This window comes from Fukomys damarensis, unplaced genomic scaffold (genome assembly GCF_012274545.1).
Source record: "Fukomys damarensis isolate Sample0158 unplaced genomic scaffold, DMR_v1.0_HiC HiC_scaffold_8, whole genome shotgun sequence".
In the NCBI taxonomy this organism is placed as follows: domain Eukaryota; kingdom Metazoa; phylum Chordata; class Mammalia; order Rodentia; family Bathyergidae; genus Fukomys; species Fukomys damarensis.
The window spans coordinates 1,163,915-1,191,502 of NW_022900920.1; the positions used below are offsets into that span (position 1 = coordinate 1,163,915).

General features: G+C 46.1%; 1 protein-coding gene across 1 annotated transcript in view; it reads right to left on the reverse strand.

Annotated features, from left to right (window-relative positions):
- Positions 1-27,588, reverse strand: part of Tll2 (tolloid like 2) — a 127,177-nt gene that overhangs the window by 83,117 nt on the left and 16,472 nt on the right. Inside the window, exon 2 of the mRNA XM_010618124.2 lies at positions 16,021-16,131. Within this exon, the coding sequence (XP_010616426.1) occupies positions 16,021-16,131 (111 nt within the window). The remainder of the gene's footprint in view (positions 1-16,020; positions 16,132-27,588) is intronic.

A 27,588-nucleotide genomic window follows, 5' to 3' on the forward strand; every position in this document is an offset into this window, starting at 1 on the left:
AAAAAAAAAAAAAAAAAAAAAAAAAAATGTTGAAAATTCAGCGAATAAGAGAATTCAGATAAGAAACGTGTGAATCAGGAGATCGACTGTACCTTCACTAAAAGACAGGGAAGCAGTGCCCATGTCAGTGTGTCCAAGAGCCCCACAAGGCTCCTCCAGTCTGCACCAAGGGGCTCACCAAGGTTTATCCTTGAGGCAAAGCCATCAGCGTCCCACTGCATCGCAGGACAGAAGCAAATGAACACACTGGTCTCCCAAGATCAGATGCTAGTTTCTGAAGTTGTAGGTAGAGCTTTGAGCAAGGCTGCCATTCTAGTCTGTCGGCAGAGGGCAGTGGAGGGTATCAGGCAGGGTTTTAGTCCCGGACTACCCTGGGTCTTTGTGTCCTTAACTGTGAAAGGGCAGAAAGCTCCTGATTGGTTATCCACAGGGCTGTGGCAAGGCTGAACTAACTGATCCTAATAGTGGATGTGAAAGGGTTTCAAGCACTATCCAAATATGAAATGGCTTTGCCATCCCCGTGCATAATTTCTGAGGCTGTGATAAATGCATGCCTGGCTATCAGGGAATCAGCTCTCTTGGACTCTGGTCTGCAGGTACAGAACAGCCAGCCCACTGGCGTATGCAGGACCTGAACTTGTCACCAAACCTCATTAGCTTGTCCACTGTACCAAATGATTTCAAACTAACGGGTGGGAAGCAGCTGCCCACTAAGAAGGGTGCAGACCAGGGTACTGGAGCTTGGCCGTATTGACCAGGAAACTGCAGCCAGTCAGTCAGGAAATTGGCTCCGCAGAACACAAAAGCCCAAACGAAAGGAAGAGAAGAAGCCAAGTCCTCTCTTAGGGAACTGGAGGGGCACAGAGCTGTGTGGCAGAAGCTGGGAGCCTGCTGAAGAGAGGTTTTTTTTTTCCTGTCCAGATTTTTTTCCTGCACCCTGCCTTGTGAGGGGTGGCAATCACAGGCAGGGGTGTGTGCTTAGCACAGGCTGGCAGGAGAAGGAAAGCAGAGGGGCCACATGGCCTTTTACCCAGCAATGGAAGTCGGGAACAGGGGAGCTCACCAGGCTCTGCATGGTGCCCAGCCCTGTACTGCTCGTGTGTCAACAGTGTCTGTCCCAGCTGTTCTCAAACAAGAGAAGACATACTCATGCTATGGGCCATTATACAGAAACAAATGTTTTTGTAAAGGCAACACTGCAAATAAATAGGCCCCCTAAACAGTTACTCGGTAACTTCTGAGCTCTGAAGAGCAGACAGGATCACCTACACTCCAGATGAGTGAGAATTCACTGCTCTGGCAAAAGTGCTGCCGGGGAAGCACTCACTTGTCCTCATACAAATTTTAGAAAGATTTCATTCCATGACCTTTGCAGAGGTGACCAAATTACCAATAAAGATGTACAGACGCCTCAAAGGGTGTCCCCCTGACTGGGTGACAGAAAGAGTAGTGATGGATCCATGAGATCAAATAAAGACCGCAGAAAGAAGAACCCCTCCCAAGCCCTTTCTCGGGCGGAAGAAAAGGCCAAAAGAGCAGCAAAGAGCTCCACCCCCTGTCCTTGACCTTTTCAGAATAAGAGTCAGCTGAGCTGCGGGGAAACAACAAAGCAGAGGCTTCCCATTAAGAGATGATGTTGGTAAGCGGAGGGTAAGGTAAGCAGAGCTTCGGCTGATGGCACAGTCAGTAAAATGCAATGACCCCTGGGTTTTAGAGAGGTTAATACCTACTTGTGACCCCATCCCGCAGCGTCACTGGGCAGGAGGAAACCTGACACCAACACAGGAAGGACCATGAGCAAAACTCTGAGCGTTTCCTCTGTATCCTTTTATTTTTTATTTTTTTTATTTTTTTTCAGGACTGAGAATTGAGCCTAGGACTTTTCTATTGAGCTACATCCCCACCCCATTTTTAATTTTTAAAACTTTTTTTTGGGGGGGTACTGGGAATTGAACTTGGGACCTCAGAGAGTGCCATGCAGAGCCTAGGGAGTGACATTCTCTATACAAGCGGTGCCAAAGGCTGAATATTCAATGAAAGAAGCCTCAGAGAGAAACTCTCTCCCAGGCTGCCAGGTAACAGCTCTTTTTCTTTTGCTGGAGAAGAGAGAAGTAACGTTGACCAGGATCCCGAGATTTGAATTTGGGGCCAAAGGTGTTGTCTCTTAAGCACAGTCCAGCATGCAAATTCAAATGCCTGAAGTTAGGAGCCAGGCAAGTAACACATAGACTGAAGAAAGATGGGTAAGAAAGATGATTAGGGAGCAGTGGGGACTGTGGCAGAGCACTCGGGAGCACCTGTGCCTGCAGCCCATCATTATGCAATACTGTGATTGTTACCATGCGGGATTGCCGGACCAGCGTGGCTGGATCTTCCAACTTTTCAAGAGAAACCAGAACTCCGGGTTTTTATGAGAAATGTGGTTTTTAAATGTTGGCAGTAAATGTTTTAAAATATAAGCACTGAAAAACAAACAAAACACATCTGCAGACCAGATTTGGCTGGTGAGCTGACCGCTAGGACCTCTGGGCTGAAGGATGGATGGGAAAGCCGTCCGTGCCTATGGGCAATGCTAATGTTGGAGAAGGGAGGGCATCCTGGGCGATGACAGCCAAGATCAGGGACAAAAAGGTGTTGGAGAACCTGAGGAGCGGAAAGCAAGGGCAGCAGGAGCGGTGAAAGTCCACGGGCTCAGTGGGGGTCAGTGAAGGAGGCCGGAGAGAAATATGACTAGAACACAGAATGACATTCCACTGGCAACTCCATGACCATCACCCTCTCTCTCAGGATCTCCCTGGAAACTGCAGAATAATGACCCACAGACCTCTGTGCAAACAGCCCCAGCGGAAGCATGGCTCTGTCCAGGCCTCCCAGCATGTCAGTCCCAGGTGGGCGGGACGACGGGCTCATCCCTAACTCGCACCAGCAGGGCGGCCTCCCGCCCTCAAGCTGTGTCTCCAGCTCTCACGCTCTGTGGCGGGAGGCAGCCTGGGCTTCCTTAACTTCCGCTCTCCAGTCCACTGGTATTTGTGGTTGTTTTCTAAGAAGGGACAAAGGGAGGTCACAGCCACGTTTCTGCCCACACCTCTGGAAGTTCAGAGAGCTCTGAAAGGCCCATGTTAGAAGTGATTTAACCGAATATTCTGAAGTTCCACGGGCCATCAAACGAAGGAAAAGCAGAGGCTACAATTACCTACTCAAGACTGCGTGCAGCACACCCGGTGTCCACCCTCCATCCCGTTCAATGTTAGCCCTTAGGAAGCTTAAAGTCCAACCCTCCATAAAGAAACTGAGGTCTCCCAAAGTGAAGTGACATCCCTAAAGTCTGCCTATTCTAGGGAACTCCGAGGGGTATGGCACTGACTTCGTGGAACACCATCCTAGTTCCTGATCATGCTCGGGAATGAAATGTTTGTGCAGACACTGTACATATACTAAGGTCAATTTCCAGCAGCCAACAAAGTACACCAAACTAAGGAAAGATTACAAAATGCAAAAACAAAGTTGCTTTGCTTTAGGAAGCCTAAATTAGCTAAGGTGAAAATTTTAGAGGATAATTACTTAGTGGGTAAGAAGACGTTTTATTTTGTTAAAAATTATTTGCCATAGCTTTCTTTTAAGTCAGGGTGAGAAATATTTTTTTTATATTTAGGCTTGTAATACTGGGAATATTTATTGGAATGGTATATAAATAAGCATTTAATTGAATTTATTTCATTTATTCTGCTTTAGATATCAATTACTGTTGAACAGGAAACGTCAAAACCCATCCAATCAATATAACAAAAACACTTACGTAGTTAAAGAAAAGCAAAAAAGCAGAACAAGATTTTTCAAAAACTAAAAGGCCAGGCATGGTGGCGCACAACTGTAGTCCCAGCACTCTGGGAACTGATGCAGGAGGATGAGACTGTCTCAAAAGTTTAAAAATTAGGGCTGGGGATTTAGCTCAGTGGTCCCACCACCTGCCTCGCAAGCACAAGGTCCCAAGTTCAATTCCCAAGTAGCTCAATGGAAAAGTCCTAGGCTCAATTCTCAGTACTGCAAAAAAAAAAAAAAAAAAAAAAGAAAAGAAAAGAATGGTGCTTGAAAAGATGAGGCACAATCTTTGCATTTATCAAAGCAGAGAGGCAAAGACTGACTCCTCCTCTGATAGATGAGCAGCTCCCACCCTCAGGAGGCAGTGTTACCAAATTTCATGCATCAAGGTGGCTGATGTGGCCGGGTGTGGTGGCGCACCCCTGTAGTCCCAGCACTCAGGAGGATGAGGCAGGAGGATCGCTGTGAGTTTGAGACCATCCTGGGCTACATAGTGAGTTCTAGGTCAGTCTCAACTATACAGTGAGACCCTGTCTTAAAAACCACACACACAAAAAAAGATGGCTGATGTGAACCCTTAAAGTTTTCTCCCATGCAAATGATGCTATAAGTAGCCAGGTGGGGCTGGGATCACCAGGCTTGGCCTTAAAAGCCACATTAACCCAGAAGGAAGTCAGGCCACTCCAGAGGGTCAGTTCACTCACCCATCACCCCCAAAACCAAGGCTGCTCTGTTAGTCGTTCTTTTCTTGAACCACAGACGTGGATTCTCACACCCAACCTCACTTTCTTTGCCACTTAATTTTCACATCCAGCCTCTCCAGGGACTCATTTTTAGCCTTCTGCTGGCTCACTTGATACTTCCCTCCCTTGGGCATCTCTTGCATCTCTTGACTTCTGCAGCACCCTGCTTAGGTAGGTACCCAGGCGTCCAGGGAGGACACTCCGTTGAGAGATCACGATCCAGGCACAAGCATGGTGCCTATGTTGGGGCAGGTGCAGGAGGATGAAACAAAAGCCAAAAATGAGAGATATCATATCGCCCTTGAGAAGAGAAATCAAACTGTTTGTTTCTTTCCAATTCCTAGTCTACTCACCAAAAGGTCAGTTGTATTCTGCACCTATACCTTAACCAGGCATGAAAATATTGCCTCCAGCCCTTTCTCTTGAGCTGTCCTGAGTGGAATCCTGTGTTTTACAAATGGAAAACCCTCAGCTATAACGTCAAGTACTGACTTCTCTTCTGTCCCAGCTTCTCAAGGTGATCTCCCATTGTTGATTTGGCCCTCAGATTCATGGCCTAGGAGGACAACAGCTCCTTCTGTAGCCTTGTGGCTCCACGTGAACCCTTATCCCTGCTTCTTCAAATTATGGCAGATTCAGACATAACAAAGATCAATGCAGAGGTGGACTGGATTTTCCCAACATTTCACGTTCTGAGTGAACTCTGGCTTCTGTCCCAGGAATAAGCCAGCCCTGAATGAGGCCCCAGAGAACAGGATGAGAAAATCCTTATGTTGCACTCTTTCATTCCTCCCAACAAGCGGATGTGTACTTTATCAGTTGCTTCTTTATCTCAGATCATCTCCCTAAATTAAAGACTTTATGGGTAGAGGGAGTGCCAGGCCTTGCCTGGTTCCTGTGTTGAAGTACACCTCTTCCTGCAGTGCCTGCTAACTGCTGTCCATGGGCTGAGCTCAAGAGCTGGTTCTGGGTCCAGAGGGATTTAAGATGTTTGGATCCGACATTCAAGGGGCTCAGCATCACATCACCCTTTCCTCTGGTCTGGCTCTGACCTGGCCTCCGATTTTGTTTTATGGACTTCTGCTTTATTTTGACTCTTGTTCCCATCTTATTTTCCCAGGCAAACTTTGTGTCCCCTGGAATCTCCACTCTCCACAAGAACCAGGGCTCCTTCTTCTTTTGAGCTCCCAAGATGGAATTAGTAGCATACTAACAGGCCTCTCTGATGCTAATAGCCTGGGTTTCTGGACTCCTAGGCTGGACATAGACGACAGCTGGAATCTTTCTTCCAGGTATGGGTTTTGCCTACTTTTGGGAGCTGCCCCACACTGCCAGGGATTTTTGAAACCACATCCCACCACTCCAGCTCACTCCACGCCTCCAGTGCACCCACAGTACAATAATAATCATGCCCTTCAGTAAAATTCATCTCCTTACTGGGTGAAGAAAAGGCAGGCACAGCTATACCTGTGGTGCTGAGTGCAGACAGTCTCCAGAAGTATCTGTTATATGAAGAAAAGGAGAGAAGCTGGTAATAGAGAGGCAGCAGAGCTCCAAGGGTCAACCTCAAGGGAGGATCTACAGGACAGACTGTGAGTCTAGCTATGAACATGAAGTTCTACCTATAGGAGTCCAGAAGTCTTATGGAAGGAGCAGGTGACCGAGGTGGTCAGCTGATCACCCCACAGGTCTCAGCAGAGAAAGTCTGACCACAGACCTGGAGGAGGGTACAGGAACTCCGCCACACCCTCTCTGTGTCAGAGAAGCCCTTTTCGGGAACTCCCTACAAGAGGATTTGGGCCTGCCAGGCCCAGAGCACCACCCCGAGCCCAAGAGTTTCTTCTAGAGCTGGGGATGTGAGGCATCACAGTCAAGCAAAGAACCCTAAAATTAATGGCCTCTTGGAGGAGCAGTGGAGGAGAGGCCACCACACAGACCCAAGCCACTGGTTAGATCCTTAGACTTGATGCCAACCAGCAAATGGGATTCACAAGTGTTTATCTGGCACGGTGTATGATGTCTAGCCTGATGCTGGAACTAAAGAAGAAAGGCCGAGCTGGGAGTGATGGCACAAGCCTGTAATCCCAGCACCTGGGAAGCCAAGGCAGGCGGGCTGCTGGGAGTTTGAGACCAGCCTGGGATACATAGCGAGTCCAAGCCAGCCTGAACTGCATAGCGTAATCCCATCTCAAAAAATTAAAGAAGAAAGTCCAAGACCCAACTAAGACAAGTCACCACTGTTGACAGTGACGGGCAGGATGAGGGATAGCTCCCATACATCTATGGAACTTATGCTTGTCTTTTACTGTCATCTCTAAAGGCAGTGATGGGGAGGCTAAGTCTCCAGCAGCTTAATGGTGATGCCAGTGGTTGTTTCCAGAAGCAACAAAGTACAAAGTTTTGACATTAGGTAGACAAAAGTCCTAGCCTTGATTCTGTCAGTAATTCTTTGTGTGATCACAGACTGGCTACTTACCCCTCCAAACTCTGGATCTCACATCTATAGATACTAACTGTCTACCACACAGAGCTATTATATGCAAATTAAGTGAGATCATATATATCAAGCATTTAGTCCACAATTAACACACATGAATGGTACTTATTACCATTCTTGTTGCCATTAAAGAGAAACCAGCATCTCATCGATTTTCGGATTTCTCTGGACAAGTCTGAGACCCTCGCATTTGACGAAGGTTAACGAGGGCAGTCCTCAGTTGGGGGAGTGACAGAGATTTCCCACGTGCTGGTTGGGATCACAGCCAAGGTTCTCACCGGAGCAAGTTGTTGCAGGCCCAGCCCTAGTATTCTTCAAAGGTCCTGGCAAAGTGCTGCATGAAAAATTCCAACACACCAGGCATTCGGGGAGCAGAGGGCCTGAGACCAGAGAGAGAGAGAGAAGAGAAGGGAGCCAGCAAAGGGACAACAGAGTGGATATGGCTTTTGTTGTCAGACCCTAGAATAACGCTTTATCTACCACATTTATTTAATTCCTCTGTAGGGCAGGCATTAGGATCCTATCTTACACATAGAATTGAGTTAGACTAAGTCCCACAGCTAATCAATACAGAACCAGAGATACAAACCCGGCCCTGCCTGACTCCAACACCGGCTTCTCTCCAACCATGTTTCAGAGGCCCACATGAACCCTTCAGCATATGAAAGCTCACAGGAAAGGGAACTGCAAATCAGAATTTCATAACCTGAGATCCACAGAGTAGTTAAACCTCTTAAAATTGCAAGCAGAAGTGTAAGGCTTAAAATTGCAAGCAGAAGTGTAAGTGCATATCTGTGTGTGTGTGTGTGTGTGTGTGTGTGTGTGTGTGTGCACGCGCACGTGTGTGTTCTCAGAGAAGTGTTCACAACATTCATCAGACTCTCGGAGAAGTCTGTGAGCCAAGCACAGTGATGCCTGCCTATAATCCCAGCATTCTAGGAGGCTGAGGCAGGAAGATTGAAAATTCACGCCCAACTTGGGCAACTTAGCAAAACATTGTCTTAAATTTTAAATACATACATAAATAAAAAGACAAGGATGTAGCGCAATGCAAAGGCCCTGGGTTCAATCCCCAGCACTCCAATCAATCAATCAATCAATCAATGTATACCTGTGAACCTCAAAATGCCAAGTGCAATGTACTTAGCAAAAATAAGTCACCAGGACTTTATTCTCCAACCTCTCTCCTCACCCGGCTCCTGGGGAAACAGTGAATAGGATTGGGATAAAGAGGAGAACCCCTTAGCAGCCCCATGCTCCTTTCCAGCCTCTCAAACCAGACGTCAAAGCAGCAGAAGCCACCAGGTTTCTTAGAGATGGCTCTTGGCCATGCATGATGTGAGAGAAGACGAACCTAAATCCAATGGACCTCCTGTTGAATGGGGCAAGAAGCGAGCATGAGTAACATTCATTCATGCATACAGGATAAGGTTCCTTCCACAGAATGTCACAAGGAGCCGCCTACTATCATTGTCACTTGGACCCTTTGACTTAGCATCACTCCTACCTCAACAAGAAATATTAATGAAACTGTGCAGCCATGTCTACAAAGCTGGGGAATGTCTCTGTCAGGTGCAGAGGCTAAGAAATCACAGCCTGTCTGTGGAGCTAATTAAAACAACCTCAGCCACAAATGCTCTCCAGGACTTAAAGCTAACAGCATGTTGAGAACAGAGATAAGGTGGGTCACCTTTTTAGACCTTCATACCTTAGAAAGCAGAGCCCAGAAACTGAGAGTTCTCTGATTTGGGACATCTGAGTATTTCCTGGGATTCCTTTAGCCTTTTATGCCTAAAGTGAGTCCTGTGCTCACCAAAAGCCTTTGGTTCCCTGCTTTTCTGTAGTCTACAACCCCAGAGCTCAAATTCAGAGCTCAAACTGGCTGAAAGAAGTAAGAATGAGGTTTCATGTGCTGCTCTATTCAGAGGGGAACACTGAGACCAGGCGTGGGCACTTGTGCCACTCAAAGCCATGATCAGAGTAGAAAGTGCTAAAAGAACCAAACCAGTAGCCAAAGACGCTGTGTGTAAAGAGATTTCATGATTTAAAGGTAAAACCAGAGAAAGGACACAAGTTATCCAAAGTTACATCTTGGACTCTCTCTAAATCATTTATTATTTTGAACCCAGACGCCAAGCTACTGGGGTTATGCAGATGCTCTACACAGATGGCAGGAGTTTAGACAGCAAGGATTTAGAGCAAGGTTGGCTTCTTAAACAGAGATGGATATGACCCAGTGGCTCAGAATAAACAAGGCAGGAAATGTCAGCTTCCATCAGAGCCAATAAGTAATTAAAACCACTTCCCCTTTCAGAGTCCTCATTACATAGATCAAGAAATCAGATCCATTACTCAGACAGAGACAACTGCGAGACAAGCTTTCCTCTCTAGGTACATTTGCGAAGATGAAAATGTTCAACACTGACTTCTTCAGCCCTTTTGGAAGGAAATCAACAAAAGGTCCAAGGCATCAACCATACACAGCATCAAGTCTCCATCTTGCATGATTAAGAGGAGAGGCGTCTAAATGCAGGAACCAGGCCACCAGACTCTGCCACTGCGCATCGAGGGGGTCGGAAAGTGTGTGCGTCTGTGCGCATGCCTGTGTCTCCCGCTAAGTACTTCCTTCACTACACAGCTAATCCGATTAGCAGCTTTAGGAGACTCTGCAATGTTAATTCAAGGGCCCCATTCACAGTGGCTTGGCCCATGCCTGCCCAGAGCTCCCATTCTTCTCATTGCAAATAAGATCCATACAGAAGGACTTTCTCTTCCCTAAAGGATATGCTCTTGCTTCCTTGCCCCATACACATCCAAAATGTTGCCGCCACATCCCCTGGCAGCTCCCATAGCAGGGGAATGGGCCCATTCGAAAATGGGGAAAGAAAGTTCTCTCCAATCCCAGTACAAAATGAGGTGCTTTTAATAGCACTGTCAAGCAAGCCGTCCCCACAGCTGGCAGCGGTGCTGAGTGAAAAAGGTGTCCGAAAGGTTCAGTTGCAGGGTTGTGCATGAGGCTTTCTCTGGGCCTTCACTTCTTTGTCTGTAGAATGGGGACTTGCAGAGGGAGTAGCTGGAGCAGAGGGCTGGAAAGAAGGAAACTCAGGGTGTGTACAGGCATGATGTCATTGTGTTTGGCTGGAGAGCCAGGGGAAGGATATGTGAGCTGTGGACAAAGCAGACAAGGACTTGGAAGCCAGACTACAGAATGTTTTGGATAAACAATGGGGAGCTACTGAGGGTTCTAAGGAGTATAGTTTTATTCAATTCTTTGGACTATCATCTAAGATACCACAAAGCAAGTGGCTAAAAACATTGGTTTTATTCTCTCTTAATTCTGGAGGCTGAAAGTCCGAAGTCAAGGTGGTGGCCAGGCCATGCTCCCTCTGAGAGCTCCAGGGAGGAACCCTCCTTTGCCTTCTCTTAGCTTTAGTGGCTCCTTGACAATCCTTTGGTGACAATCCTTGACATTCTTGTCTTATAGCTGCATCCCTCCGACTCTGTCTTCCTCTCTGTGTCTTCTCCTCCTTATAAGAACCCCAGTCCCTGGGTCTAGGGTCCACCCTAAATCCGGTATGATTTCATCTCTTTATAGACCTTAACTAATTAGGTCTATAAAGACCCTGTTTCCCAAGAAACTCACATGCCATGGTCCCAAGACAACATGAAAGCAATGGTTGCCTAGAAGGTAATCTGAAAGTAGGATGGGAAAAGAGAAACTAAGGCAGGCACACAAACTGTAACTAAATCAACTCGTCTGTGGCCCCTAATGAAGAGTGACAGCGTTCCCTGCCGGGAGCCCCAAAGCTCTCAGTGGCTTCTATTGTGACCCATGCCTTACCCTGAGTGAGCTTTTAAAACAAGCCAGGCACAAGGCCTTTGCTCACTCATTGCTCCAACATACTTTCCGCTGTTCTCTTTTCCTTCCAGCTGGCAGTACGGCAGGGAGGCTGGCACTGCAGGGCACGGCAGCCCGGAGTTGAGAAGTCCGGCATGTGGGGAACCTGTAGTCAATGAGGCTGTCAGGCGACGGACATCTTTTCAGCCTGCAGCCAGGAGAGTAGTTCCAAGTTCACCGGACACACTGTGGGGCCGCTTCACAGATTTGGGGTCCCTTCCCTACGTCCTGCATGGAGACTCAGCGCTCTTCCATAGAACTCCTACCCCAGGCTCCGAAGAAAGAAAACAGGGGCATTAAAGGTTGGTTCCTTCTTCATTTACTTGTTCAAAAAGTCAGGTGAATGTTTTAAAATCTGTGTGCAAAGTTCATCAGAGCAGCATAATTTCTAATAGGAAAAAAAAATTACCAAAAAAGGGGGAAACAATCTTCACATCTGTGTATAAAAACGTGGGTGTGGCAGATTCGCGCATTGAACCACTAAAGATAACAGGAGGAGGGACAAAGTGCACTTCGTGGAAAGATGTCTACAGTGCAATATTACTACACAAGAGCAAGTCCAATAAAGTCCCTGCGTCTAAAAAATAAGCACATTAAGACTGAGAGGAATTAGCAAACCAATAATGATAGGGGTCCCGGGAGCTGGAATACAAGAGACTTTCCCTTGCCACTTTACACAATTATGAGGTACTGAGCTTTTTTTTTTTTTAACAAGAAGTATTAGTTTTAATCAGCAAGAGCAATAAAAAATATTCCCATTCTGAATATAAAATGACTGTTGTAGGTAGAAACAAAGTACTATAGACCCTCAGAGAAAAGTGATCAGGATAAAAACAACCTTGCCATAAAAGACACACTTAAAATATATAGGTATATGTTTATATATAGGTGTGTGTGTGTGTGTGTATGTGTGTGTATCAAGCTTGAGGAAGAAACAGCAGGTCTGTGTTTCGAGTGCTTTATGCCCAAACCCTAAATTCCCTCCACAGATGGGAAATTTCTTCCTCTCTACTTTATTCCTAACACTTCCCAGATCAATATTCTCTGCAAATAATGATGATGAGAAGGCAGAGTTGATATTTACTGATATTAGTTGATATTTATTGAGCATTTATTATATACCAGGTACTTCACACATATTCTTTCCATTTTTTCCCCTCATGCCATCACACTAAAGCAAAGATAAGTGCTATCCCCACTTGATGGATGAAGAAACTGAGGGCCAGTTCAGGAATTCAACCCAGGCAGTATAACCCTAAAGTCTGGAGGTGCAACCCATGGTCTTAGTATATTTCTGATACGGAATCCCTGTTGGAGGTCTCAGTCCTTGGGCAAAGACTACAGGTCTGCAATCCCTGTCTGCCTCCGCCATCTCCTCTCCCCCATGCAGGCCAGCACCTTCTGGGTGTAAGATGTCAGCCTACTTCTGTGGAGTCCTAAGTTGAATGTGATGTGGATGCTGTCCTCTCTCAGCTCACGGGGCAAAGAGACAGAGAAGACAAACACTCAAGTCCCACATTCATCCTGAGCATGTGCTATAAGAGAGGCAAACCGCTAGGCCTCCCCTCACCACACCATCCTCAGGTGAACTTCTCCAAGGGGACTCTTCAGAAGCTGGTACAGTGGCTGACCATTGCCCAACCTCTCTCATTCACATTTACCAAATCTAAGCCCATAGGGTGTGCCACAGCTGATCTCCCAAATACAGCAGGAGGACCCCATGGGGCAACCCTGAGTATTCACAACGGCGTATGAGTGTTGTCTTGGTTGCTTTTCTTGTTGAAAAGACAAAACTCCGACACCCAGAGTTAAATGAGGAAAGGTTTGTGTTGGCTCACAGTTTGTAGAGGTTTCAGTCCATCACCGATCCTCTCCAAGGCAGGGTGGCACGGCAGACAGGCATCGTAGAGGTGAACAGTTCAAGCTGGACAGAATGCAGCAAAGCAAGCACAGGACCTTGGCAGCATCTTTCTGCCCCTTTTATGTCTTAACTACCGGGACTAGGGTGGCACCAAACCAATCAGGGACTCAGGAGTCACCCACCCTTAATCCTAGCATTGCACCATAAATCAATCACACACTCTAGATTCAGCCACCCCTGAAAAATCCCACCTATGACCGCATGAGGCTTTGGGGGAACATCTAGACAGAAGCCATACTGGGTGTCAACTAGCTTCTGTGCTGGCCTGAGTAGAGGAAAGAGACCCAAGCCAAGAATCTAAAATCCGAATGGAGCAAACATGGATGCCACTCCTGCTTTCTAAGTGAATAGATGCCTGCCTGGAGTTGTAACCTGGTACAGCTGCTTTGAAAAATGTTTCCACAGTACCTACTGAAGGTAAACCTAGATGACCCTGCTACTTTCCTGAGTACCTGCCCACTGGAAATGAGTGCTTGTGCTCACTGAAAGATACACACAAAAATGTCAGTAAGCTTTATTCATTACAGCAAAACACTATAAACTGCCCAAATGTCAACAAAAGAATGGACAAGCTGGGTCCTTTCACATAACAGAATACTGTACAACAAAAGAGAAAGAACTACCCCTTTCCCCTGGCAACATAAGTAGACTGTGCAGTTACAAAGCTGGTAGAAGAGGACAGACATAGAATAACACACATAGGGTCCCCATTACAGGAAAATGAATCTATAGAGGTAAAGGCCAGACTAGTGGCTACTTGCGGTGAGTACTGACTGGGGATAGGTTCTGGAATGTTCCATATCTTAGCGTGGTGGTGTGCACACGGGCATACACATACATGAAAAGTTAATCACATTGTATATTTGACATAAGTGAAATTCACTATTTTTAAGTAATACTGTAAAGAGAAGTTCAAAACCTATTTTAATTATATGGATTCCTGTTAGGTTAACTCCTCTGGACCTCTGGGCAGACCTGGGAAGAGTGTGATTAGTAGAATCATAAAGAGATGCTTCCTTTTTTTGGAGCTCAATTAAGGCTATGGGTATCCTGTTATGAACAATAATTTAAAAGTTAATTCAAGGCCAGGCGTGGTGGCACATGCCTATAATCCCAGCACTCGGGAGGCTGAGGCAGGAGGATTGCTGTGTTCAAGACCATCAATAATTTAAAAGTTAATTCAAGGCCAGGCGTGGTGGCACATGCCTATAATCCCAGCACTCGGGAGGCTGAGGCAGGAGGATTGCTGTGACTTCAAGACCAGTCTTGGCTACACAGTGAGTTCCAGGTCAGTCTCGACTACATAGTGAGACTGTGTCTCAAAAAAACCAAAGGAAAAAAAAAAGTTAATTCAAATTCTAAGTGGATTTTTCAAATCACACAGAACAGGCCTCGCTAACCCTAAGAATGTCAGGCATAGGATCAGTAGAGCCCAGTCCTTCCAGCTGCTCATGTTCCTTTGAAGCCATGAGAGTCACCCCTGAAGGTGGGCACATTCCTGCCCCCTCCCCTCCAGGCTTCAAGGCTGTTCTTGCATTCAGTAGCATTAGGGGGAGGGGTTGCCCGATACGCCTTACCCCTGTCACCACCAGCACTCAGGGTGCTGAGAGTTCCCAAGCATTCAGCCAGCAACCCAGCATCCTCAGGGCACCTGGAGGGCTACCAAGAGGAGCAGAACAGGGGGCTCCACCAACACACCCAAGTTCAAGTTGAGAAAGTCCTATTCCTATGTGAGAAATCTGGGGCAGGACCCCTGCAGCCCTCTGGTAATGCCCAAGACCATGAGCACAGCAGCATGTACTTCACTGCCTGCCCCAGCCAGCCTCTCTGAATGCATCCCCCATAGACAGCCCTAAAAGCTCTCCTTCCAGGCCACGCTGTACCTCTGTTCCCTGAATGGAAAGCTGCTCTTGGGCCAGAGATGTAGCTCAGTGGCACTGCACCTGCCTCGCAAATGCAAGGTCCTAAGTTCGATCCCCAGTACAAAAAAAAAAAAACCCAAAAGCTGCTCTCATACTTCCATGCCTTTGCACCCAGCTTCCTTTCTACCTGAAATGTCCTACTCATCCTTCATAACACATGGCAGGGTGCCCAGTCACAACAAGCCAGGTAGGCTTCTTCACTCACCCTGCTCTCTTCCCTCTGCTCTTGATCCATTACATATTTGCCATGAGAGTCATCTTCTGAGATCTTACGTGCCGGGCACTAGGCTAGCTTGTTACATTTGGATTCAATCCCTCAAATTGCTTTGCACTGAGAGTTAGTTTCATCGCCATTTCACAGATAGGAAAACTAAACTTTGGAGGTGTTAGAGAGCGTGATCAGATCTAAGACCAGTCTGCCTAGTGAAAGAGTCACCTAGAAGATGGGTTATACCATCTTCTTCCATCTTGCACCAGCACTGCACATGAACTATTTAGTGAATGTGCCAAAAGGTTCCAGAGAAAGGAAGGGAGGGTGGGAAGAATGGTCATGGATAGTAGGCACCCGTGAGCCTCAGTCACCAATTAACAAACTAACATCTGCCATATGGGACCATCAGCTCCCACTCACTCCCCAGACTGCTTCCGAGGATGATGAAGTCACAGAGCCAAAGTCACTGAGCCCAGGGAGTACGAAGGTGAGGAGAAGTCAAGATACCAGTCTCATTACTATTCACTTCAAGGGTGACAGCAAGAAGGGAGAAAGAGAGAGAAGTAACCAAAGTCTGAAGGTTTGGGTAGGTCTCACCTTCGGGAGTCTCTCATCTGGGTTGTTTCAAACAAATTCACAATGCCTCGTGGGCAAACAGCTGCCCTAGGCTGGCCACTATTAATACCATTATAGATACCCCAAAGCCAGCCCATGGAGGAATTCTCTGCAGACTGGGATAACAAGACCCCATGCCAGAGTCCTAGGAACCAGCCCTCCTCCTGAACCCTCCAATAAAGAGGCAAGTAGAGATTTTCTTAGAGGATCAGCTAACTAGGCGTTCCAGCTCCATGCCTCCAGTAGAAAAGTGTCAGGGTTTGATCCCCTGGTTTTCCACAGGCAAATGAGCAATGGACATACAAGTCAAACAGCAAAGATCCCCTGGAGTCTCCGTCCACCCCTGGAGTCCTCGCCCTCCCATCCAGTGCAGGAGAAGAGGACCAGTACTTACCAGTGCTATGCCCCATGTCCTCTCCTGCTGGCTTGGTCCAGTCTTGCGCCTTGTCAATGTGAAACAGCTTCAGATCATCTTCATCCAGAGCAATGTCCCCCCAGAACACAGCTAGAAAAAAGAAAACACAATTGGTTCAATTCAAGCTGTAGGTCAAGAAAAATGGGTTTACTCATGTCCTACAGAGCGTTGGGTACTGAGGAACAAACTAGAAAAGACAAGCCCTGCAATCAATGGCCCTACGTGATAGGACTACTGGAGACAGATGAATGGCAGATAATAATTTTGCACATCAAAGCCATGGGCTAGGAGCCAATCACTATAAGCATGTAAATCCTTGGTCTGTAAGGGGTTTGTTGTTTTGTTGTCGTTGGTACCAGAGATCGAACTCAGGACCTTGCACTTGTGAGGCAGGCAGCAGCACCACTGAGCTAAATCCCTGGCCCCTCTTTAAGGTATTTTGAAAGGCCGCTGCCTTGCCCTACCTCTAGGAAGCTATGGAAAAAACCACCACATAAAGAGTTGTTTCTTTCTTCTCAAGCCCCCAAGGTAAAAAAAGAAAAACCATAATGTCATTGATTATATTACTGTTCACAATATGTGCTGCCCTCCCCTGGAGGAGATTGTATTTCTCTGTCCCACTGAGGTCAGGATTGGCCACACAACCTGTGGTGACTAACTCAGTGTGAGAGGAAGCCTGAGGAAGCGGTGCATGATTCACCAAGTCTCTTCCCTTTCCCAGAAGACAAGCAATGTTCTAGACAGGGTCAACTCTAGCTCCCTGGAATCCTGAGTACAGATGAAGTGGAGCACAGGCACGACTTCCCAGCAGGGATGTGCAGTGCTCTGGTTTGGATAACTGTCCCCCAAAGGCCCACATATTAAATACTTGATCCCCAGCGTGGCCCTGTTGGGCAGTGATGCAGCCTTTAGGTGAGGCCTTGTGAGAGGTCCTTGGGAATCCGGCATCCTCCTCTTTCTCTTTACTCCCAGGCAATGGGTTGAGAAGTTTGCTCCTACTAGGAAACAGGCCCAAAGCAGCGGGCCCAATGAGTATGGACCAGAACCTCCAAACCTGAGGTCCAAAATAACCCTTTTCCCTTTAGAAGTTGATTATCTCAGATATTTGTCAAAGTAACAGAAGGCTGGCTAAACATGGAGCGTGAATGAAGGGAGATTAAAGCGTTTTTTCATAAGCCTCTAAGATTCACAGGCATTTGTAATTAGAGCACAACTTCTTTATCCTAATATAGAAATTGCTCTCAGAAGTGTTGTGCTAGTATAACCAAAATCCATTACGTTGAGGGCACATGTCAAGGGAATCATTACTAAAGACTAGGAGGAGGTATTGTATATGATGACACATGTGTGGTGAGACTGTGGCCTGCATCAACTTCTAAGGCAGATGTTGAACTGACTGAGCTTAGGGCGTGAAAGGCAGAATATTAACAGCATGTCGGTTGCTATTAGCTATGTCTGAAAAGGTCATAAAGAAAGAAATGGGCTAAAAAAATAACTGGACCACAGATAAGGATGTAGCTCATTAGTAGAGCACTTGCCTAGCATTGCTCAAGGTTTACCACCATGGGAGAAAAAAAAAAAGATTTGATGTTTTTTGTTTTTTTTTAAAGACGGGGTCTCCCTATGTCATACAGGCTGGTCTTGAACTCAGTAAGTAGCCCAGGCTGGCTTCAAACTCACAGTGCTCCTCCTGGATCATCAGCATACTGAGCACTGGGATTACAGGCGTGCACCACCATACCTGGCCAGAATTTGATGATTTTAGAAGGAATAAAAATTATATGAAAAGCCTGAAAATTTGGGGACCCGGAGAAGTGGAAGAACCGACTTATTTTGATAACTAAGCAATAAAAGAAAGCTGAAAGCCAGGCATGGTGGCACACACCTGTAGCACTCGGGAGGCTGAGGCAGGAGGATCGCTGTGAGTTCGAGACCAGCCTGCACTATATAGTGAGTTCCAGATCAGTCTCAACTACAGAGTAAGACCCTGTCTCAAAAAAAAAAAAAAGAAAGCTGAAAAACTTTGAAATATAAATTCTGACTAAAATTCAGCTTTGTGGTGTCAAGAAATGAGAACCCTGATTCCCTGCTAGCGAGACTATAAAATGGTACAGTTTTATAGAAAATTGACAATTTCTTTAAAAATTAAATATAAACTTATCATAAGTTCTAGAAATCCCACTCCTAGGAATCTTCCCAAGAGAAATAAAAACATACCCACACATAGGACATATATTCAAATATTTATAGTACTCTTATTTATAATGGCCTCAAACCTGGAAGGATCTAGATGCCCACCAACTGTTGAATGGATAAACAAAATGTGATGTATCAATACATACAATGAAGCATTACTGAGAAATTCAAAGGAATTGAATGCTACAACATGTGTTCTATGAAATCTAATGAATCAATATGCCTTCCAGTGAATCTCAAATATGCCATCCTAAGTGGAAGAACTACAGGCCATGATTCAATTGATATGAAATGTCTTAAAGGGGGCTATGTTATAGAGCTAGGAAGGTCAGTAATTGTCTAGGACAAAGGATGGGAACAGCACTGACTGTGAGTGAGCATGAGAGAACTTCTGGGGTGATGGAAAGCTCTAAGACGGGACTGCGCTGATTCACAAAATTGCTAAATACGTTAAAATCACTGACTCACACACATAATGGTGAATTATACAGTACTAAGTTTACCCAGAGAAAACCGTAAAAGGGAAATAAACCCAGTCAGTAGCAAGGACCAGTCACAATGGAGTTCAGTAAATGGCTTCTGTCCAGATGGAAAAGAAGGGGTAGGGAAAGAAACTAAAAATGTGCTTCTCTCATAGAAGCTTAGTAAGAGTGAGGCAGCAGTTAAGTCTGGAGAGACGCGGCTAGGAAATCACTTTGATCAGCTGTGGCACAGAACTGAACCAGATGTAAGAGTGACCAGCACTCCACAGAGAAGCACAGAGCCAAAAAGCCCTGAGCATGGCGAGGGGACACAGCAGCTACTTGAGATTAAGTAAGTGACAACCCAGATGATCCTTGCACCTCAGCCTTGTGTGGGAAGAAAGCAGACTAAAAAAGCTGCCCCCATGGAGGGCACATTCTCTGATATCCTCCTCATATGGTGTCAATAAGAACAATGCAAAAGAAAAGGCAGGACCTTCCAGAGTCTGAAGCCCAAGGCCACGGAGAAAACTGATTGGAGAACTACCCGCAGGGGATGGGATCAGAGGCTAATCAAAGAATGTTCTCACCTTAGGGCCCCTTGCAACCTGTTCCCAGGATGATTTCAGAATTTTTATGGACCAATGACTGTTGTGGAAGGACTGTTACAGTTGTCTTATCCCGATCTATCACTCTATATTGAGTATGTTTATGGGGGGGCTTTTCTTTTCTTTTTTTTTTTTTACTTTGTAAGTCTCTGGATGAAGAGAAGTCATATCTTGACTCAATACAGAGGCAATCAAAGGATCTGGGACTTTGAGCCTCATACCATGACTGCACAGGACTTTGGGGTTTCTTATTGTGGGAAGATAAATATGGAAGGAGACGGAAAGCAAATATGGGTTATAAGAGGAGGGAGGATGCGTGATAGAGTCTATTATCAGTTATGAGTTTTGCTCCTCCTGGGGACAAATTACACTTCTCCATCTTTTTTATGTCAGCATTCACCATGTGACGTTTTTTCTGGCTAATGAAGAGGAGGGGAAGTGACACATGTCAGTTGTCAGTTCCAAACAGAATCTTTAAGACCTCACACACGGTTGTCTTGTTTTATCTTCCTAAAGCCGTGAGACAAAGAGCGACACAGAAACAGCGTGCTCCCATCATGCTGGAATACAGAGTGAATGTGTAATGTGAGATAGAAACCTCAGTTGTAAGACAGTGAGATTTGGGGGGGTAGGCACATTAAAAACACATGTTTTTAAATCAGAAATATCTAGATTAAAACTTACACGTTACCATTTAAGAACTGTACGGCCTTGGCTAAATCACTTGATCCTTCTGAGTTGCATTTTCCTCATCTGGAAAGAGAGTCAGCGGTATCTTGTAGAATTGTATGAGGATTAAACAGGATAAGGAGAGTTAAGCAGTTGGTCCAGGACCTGGCCCAGGGTGACAGTAAAAAGCGCTGTCAGTCGAATCAATCCTGGGTTCCTCTGGGCATCTGTCTCTCTCTCCCTACTTCAGAGAGCTCCTGCCCCTGCAAAGCTGAACTCAACGGCCATCATCAACATCTGTAAATTTCCCTTCCCACCCCTGGCACATTGCTTTCTTTTTCTGCATTCCTTTAGGACAATATCACTCAGACAACAGCAGGGGCTACTCTGTGTCCATCCACTCCCTTAATGGACATCTAGAGAGCCAGTATACGCCAGGCGTCAGACAGGTGGGGTGGGAGACAAAGGCAGTGCCGCTGGGGATGGGAAGATCAAGTTTCCTATGTTCTCAACGAACAATGGATTTTACCTGTGCATTATTTATTTTAGTATTATATCAACCTGTACTGACCTCGTTCCTATTTTACAATAAGAAAACCGAGACTCAGAGAAGAAATTGACTCTCTTGGAGTCACTCCCACAAGTGCCAGAGGGCTCTTTCCAGTCCCCCCAGCGACCTCCTCAGCACCCACGCAGTTTCCCAGTTGGGCAGATTCTAAATGCCTGAGGATGGGCTCCAGTTCTGCATATGTGTTTCATCCACCCAATCCCAATTCACCCACTAAAGTGAGTCATCGTGAAATGCTGCATAAATCTAGAGGCTAAGAGGGAAGGTATCAAATCAGATAGGCTGGGGCTCAGGTTTGCCTGTGAAACATGAGGCAAAGAACATAATCACTCTGATCCTCAGTTTCTTCATCTTTTAAATGGGGAAGCAATAATACTGTCTTCTTCCAAGGTTGCTGTGAGCACCAAGTAAAATAATACAGATACGTGCTCAGCGTAGGGCTGGCACCTGGCCCCACTCAGGAAATGTGACCAAAGAGCTGCATCCTGCAGTCATCAAGAACCTGGGCAGTGGCCTACATTAGCCATGAAATGCAGCAAGGCCAAGAGACATTCTCACAAGGATGACCCAGCAGGAGTACTGACTTACACAGGAGCCCGACCCAGGGCAGCCCTGACCCAGAGCAGCCACAAGAGGGTGCAGGCTGAGCCCTTCAGGAGCAGACAGGGAGCTGACAGGGCCTGCACTGGATTCCATTCCCACCTCTGAGCCCCGTCCCATAGCCAACCTCTTCTCCCTCCCTGTGGGACATCAGGCTCTCTGCAACAGGATCTGAATCCTAAACTCTGCACTTCGGTCCTATAGATGCTGTCTCAGAATCCCCAGAATATTGCTGTGGCTGCCCCTAAAAGACACCGTCCAAGAGGGCTGCCTATCCACTACAGAATGGACAGCTCCTAGAGAGCAAGGCCCCAGCACTGCCCAGACGCCCTGGAACCTACCTACCTCAGATTCACACAGCGTGAACAGTGCCCCAGGACAGAAGTCCAAAATGCAAAAGTCATTTAGAGCCCCAAAGGCAACGGTAGGCAGCCAGCTCCTCAAACTTCTGCCACAATGCCACGAGGTCCCTTCCTTCCCCAACACCTCTTAGTTAACGTGTCTTCATGGAGACGAACAGGACTCTGAAGCAGTAAATTTCAAAGATGCCAAGAATTCGACTGCAGGAAAATAAATCGGAAGTTTCATATAATACAAACTGCTTTCCCAAAAAACCTAACAGAATAAATTAAAAAGCGGACCCAAATCAACAAGATATATGAACAACACACAAGAAAAAATGATTTATCAGTAACAGCACACTACATTTCTGCACCTTCCTCACGGGTTTCATACCGGAGCTCTTCAATATGGTACCCACAAACTACGTATGGTGATGGGGCACTAGAGATGTGGCCAGTGGCAGGGAAGAACAAAAGTTTAAATTTTATTTTGTTTTACATCATTTAAATTGCCACCTCCAGGTAATGGCTATGTTATAGTGCAAAATATAAACAGCACAATATAAACTATTATGTCTAATATAATATAGAATTTTAAATTCTATTTCAAACAGCAAAAAGTACCACATATCTAGGAAAGACTAATGCAAAAAGTATGGTACTATATATATTAAGAAATGTGAAATCATACTGAAGCTATAAAAAGTGATTGACGTGGTATGTTATCAAATAAAGAAGACTATCGTAAAAATATTGTTTTTCCAAGTCAACAGGTGAGTTTTAATATACTTCAGTTAAAACCACAGTAACTTTTTAATTAATCTGAAAAGATATATTTAAATGCATCTGTATAATTAGGCAGTAAGAGTGGAGTAAAAAGCACCAAAGGAGGACCAGTCTCACCAGACAACAACGACCCTGCTCTGCAGAGCAGCCTGGAAGGAGTCTGTAAGTTACACAAGAAAACTCTCTATGAAAATGAGGCCTCCCAGATTTGTAGAAGGTAAGGGACTAATCAAGGAATTTTGTTCGAACAAATGGGTTACCTATCTGTTTAAGGAAAAATCAAGTTAGATCTGAACCACCTACCACACACCAAAATTAATGTAATAAATAAAAATTTAATCCACAAGTGGCTCAGTAATATTTAGAAGCCAGTCAGCTACATCTATATAGTCATATCCATGAACCACAGAGTTATATCCTCTACATCTATGAGCTCTGTGTCTGTGGGTTCTACCAATCCTCGATCAAACATATTTGGAAAAAAATTGTTTCTAGACTGATCATGTACAGACTTTTTCTCTCCTCGTTATTCCCCACACTACAACAACTATTTGCACAGTATCTCCATTGTATCAGGGCGTATACAAGAGGAAGTGTACCAGGTTACATACAAATATCGTGCCATTGTTTATAAGGGATTTGAGCATCCACAGATTTCAGAACCAATCTCACACAGATACTGAAGACAACACAGGTTAATATTAATAAAATTTCACTGAAAGCAAAACATAGCCACGACAGCGTTATAAAAAAACACTCTCAGCCGGGCATGGTGGCGCATGCCTGTAATCCCAGCACTTGGGAGGCTGAGGCGGGAGGGTCTCTGCGAGTTCCAGACCAGCATGCGCTACATAGTGAATTCCAGGTCAGTCTCAACTACATAGTGAGACCCTGTCTCAAAAAAACAAACAAACAAAAAAGACTCTCAAAATGTTCCCATCACCTCCTTCATCACTAACTCCCACCCATCAAAGGGTAATCCACAGACCAACAGCACTCACAGAATCATGGCACTTGATAAAAAGACCAAATCTCAGAGCCCATCCTAGGTCTGCTGAATGAGTCTCTGCACTGCCTCAAAAGCCCACAGGTAAATCACATGCACACTAACCTGTGAGAAGCACTGGGACAAGAGACCAGAGACTTTGTCTCCGACAGCCGTGACCCAGGAGCCATCTCTTGTGTAAGGCACAGCTATTGTGAAGAGGCCACGGAGGGTAACTGTCTGCAGAGATGCGGAACTTGGACAGAGAGGCCAGATGCATGTCAAGGAAAACACCCTCCACTCTAGTATGGCTGAGCCCACTGGAGCTCTGGCCTGCAAGTCAGGCGATCTTTGTCAGGTGGGGGTGTTCGGCTATGAAGTTCTAGCTCCTCAATCACCAATTCAGGAACAGATGATAAAATTCAACAGGAATAATATTTTTCAGAAACCAAAACTATACCTCTTTATAAATTAGCCAAATACAATTTTAAACTTATTATATAATAAGTGGGAAATATAAAAGGAGGCTCATCTTGCAGACATAATTTCCAAGGATGCTTGAGAGGTACACTGATGTGGAACTATTGTCTGGGTTTGTAGGGTCTGCCAATTTCCCTGGTATAAATCCTCTCACTGTGGCTGATTTCAGTCACTGATCATGGAGTTGGGAAGAGGTGGGCACAGTTGGGTCTTACGCAGCAGCTCCACCACCGCTGTGGTGACACACTGTCACAGCGTCTGAGTATTGTCACAGCCCCGTACGTGCGCCTGGCTCGCACGGCTGCAGTGGTGACTGTGACCAGAGCTGAACAGGGCCAGGCCCATCACTGCAGCCCTGAACCGGGATGTGCACAGTACAGCACGTCATGCCATCCTTCCCTGTCAACAGCAAAAGTATACAGCACTCGCCAGGTCCCCGGGGCCAAGCCAAGTGCCTTTGTTCATTACCTCAATCCATCCAGTTAGTTGTGTAAGGAAGTTATTCTTGCCCCCACTTTATGGATGAACGAGCAAAGGCTCCACTTTGAGAGGAGGTAGGATTTGGCCAATATCATGCAGGCAGGAAGAGGTTATACAGGTGTTTAAGCCAACTTGATTCTCAGACCAGGGCCCTCACAGGCCAGTCAGCACTTCCCGGTTTCACGTTCTAAGGAGTTCCTGAGGAACGCTGTGTTAAACCACTTTCTTTCCTGCAGGACTCAATGCCTTTACAATCTTAATAAATGATCCCTAAGAGAAAGACTAGGCAACCAACATGGTTGCCCCTGGAATCTTTTTTCAGAGACTTCTGTCCTAAGGGGCACATTTGGAAACTGCTATACTGCTCAGCAATCCACCAAGAATTAATTACAGGCTCCTAGGACCGCAGGTCATCCAGGCCTGCGTAGCCTGTCCTCACATATACCCAGAGAGAGGGACCTCACGTCCTTCTCTCTACTCCTTGATCTTTGAACTACTCTGTTTCCACTCAGTGTTGGATCTTCTCTTAGAAGCAAAGCACTGGTAAGAAAGGGGCCATCTGTTTTACACGCTGCTCTTAAGCAATGGTCAAGCCTGTGTGGGGCAGCACCAGTCCCACTTTTCACGTGAGGACAGTGTGCTCAGCAAGCAGAGGCATCTTGCCCCCAGCCTCCTCTTTATACTCTCAGTGACTGTGCCCCCCAAGTAAGAAGTCTCCCTGAGAAAGCCTAAGAGGAAGAGCGGCTAATCTCAAGAGACAGGGAAGGACTCACCAAGAGGTGACACTCCGGCGTGAGGACAGCAAATGAGCAGAAGTTTGGCAGATGGCTCATAGCAGGAAAGGGCATGCTGGCAAAGGGACAGCATGTGAAAAGGCCCTGAGGGGACAAACAGCAATGCTCTGTCAGCAACTGTGGAAGGGGCCCAGTGCAGGGCCAGCATGGATTGCTAAAAATGGAGAGAGTTGGGCAGGCCATGAAGCTACAACTACTGAGAGGTCGGGCAGAGGCACAGACGGAGGCTCAGGCACAGGCACAGAATTTTAGGGCAATTAGAGCACCCAATGTGCACAGCCAGGAGAGGCCCCTCATCTTGGCACAGCACTTCACAGTCCGTCACCCCTTTTGTGCACATACTCTTCCCTCCTTCCCAGACCCCAGCTTCCTGCACAGAGCCGGTCACCAACCTCCGGAACACTTTTACAAGTGAACAAATGGGGAAGTCCAAGGAAAGCCAGGGCAGCATTCATTACCAGATTTGATGGAGAAAAGTGAGGTTTGGCAAAGTTAAAGACTAGCCTACGTGATCAACCTGTGGGAAGGCCACAGGGTTTAAAAGCAGGCCGATTGGCTGCAAACACAAAACCTAGAACCTGGTTCACTGTCCATGTAACCCCAGTTTTTAGCACTGAGGTTCAAGTGGGGCCAGCCTAGGTTTACCTAGGGCAAGTAACTTTTCCCTCCAGTGGCATTTTTTTCTTCACCAGTGCAATGAGACAGTCAATCCAGCTGAGGGTTTCTGGAGATACAGCCCACCAACCACCCCCACTAGAAGTGTCTAAGGAGAGTGTTGACCTGCAGATTTCCAGGTCCCAACTCAGAGTTCTACAATTGCAATCCTTGGGGACAGGGAACATGCATTTTACACGCATGCCCACCTCACCGCTACAGTGACTCTGGTGCACACTGAAGTTGAGGACCCAATGGAGTCAATGGCCTCTGAGTTTCCCCAAATTGGACATTGGATTTCACTCACATTGCTTTTAGAGAAGCACTGGGTATCCACCTGGGGCTTACTGCCTGGCCATCACAGGAAAGACCTCACTAAAGTTCCGTCAGAGCCACCTAGAGATAAGCCCAGAGATTGTTGGAGGAGCTAAGTGGGGAGCCCTCAGACCATTGGAATTCCTCTCAGGAAAGAGGCAGAGGTGGGTGGAGGGGCCGGAGGCACAGAGATTTCAGGGAAACCCTATCCAGAGACGCATTTAGTGTACTTCAAGTTTCCAGCAGAGGGATTTAACAGGTTTAAAGCAGTTTTCTGTGAATCTTTGTCAAGGGAGTGTATGTACAAACAAACAGGGAGGGGTGTTTTTTAGTAAAAAGTTAATCGGCTTAAAGTGTGCAACTAGATAAGCAAAGCTTACATTAAAGTGATCCACACAGAAAGGACCCCATGGAAGGAAAGTTCTAGGAAATACAATATGGCTTCTATGTTCTTTTGTAGTTCCACACTATAAATATTCATGGGACGGTGTTAATGGGGTCCACAGCTCTGTGCAACCACAATAGATTTTTTGTTTATTCTCAGGACCATGAACTTTGAAACCATGACCCTAAATTTCAGGACTCTGCATTCAGGCACTTTGCAGAGCAGGACGGGGAGAGGTTCAGGCTTGCAGAGGACAGCGGAGAGGAAGCAGGCAATGTGAATCATGCCTCCTGGATCTTTGGGATGAGATTAAAGGGTGGGTTCTGTTTAGTATGGGAAGCCTCCCGTTACCAGGGACCCAGCTGCTCCTGGGGAAATGGCCTTCTTGAGGGATGGATGGCTTAGTTATTCAAGCATATGGCAGAGAGGAGTGGGAAGCTGTAAATATTTTAATTGGATCAAACAGATTCAATGAAAGTTTTATATTGAAGACTTTAAAAAACTAGTTTGAATTAAGGACTTACTAGGATGGTGAGAATTTAAAAACCATCCTAGTGGGCCAGGGATTTAGCTCAGTGGTTCCACTGCCTGCCTCGCAAGCACAAGGACCCCTGTTCAATCCCTAGTACCAAAACATATAAATAAATAAAAATAAAAGCCATCCTAGCAATGTCCTTGTTTTCCATATGAAGAAAATTGGGTATGGGAAGGTCAAATGACTTGCTCAAAATATCACATGCAGAAGGCCAATCTGCCAACCCTCAGCCATGCTCTTTCTCACAGCAGGGATGGCAAATACGAGACAAAAATGTGTCTCTTCTTCTCCACTCTTACTCAGGACAAATATCCCTAATTGTTCATGACCTTTCTGACAACTAAACCTCATCACAGCCTCTGAATCCATCTCAACACAGTGCCAGAGAGGGCCGGCACAAACTGACAGAAATGGCAGGAGATGAGAACTACTTGTCAGCCACCCCCTACATTATCCCGACGACATCCCTAGCCCTACAATTGCCTCTCCATTCCAGCTAAGAGTTATCTAATCAATGCCTGCATCCAGAGGTCTAAACCGGCACAAAAGAAACACTGCAGGACCTTGTGTTACAGGTCCATCAGGACCTGAGAGAGTGCCTGACACAGATGGAACCTTCCGAAAAGCTCTGAAAGCTGGTTGCACCTAAAGAGAACAAACAGCTCTGCCTTCTGCTTTGGCTGGCATCTT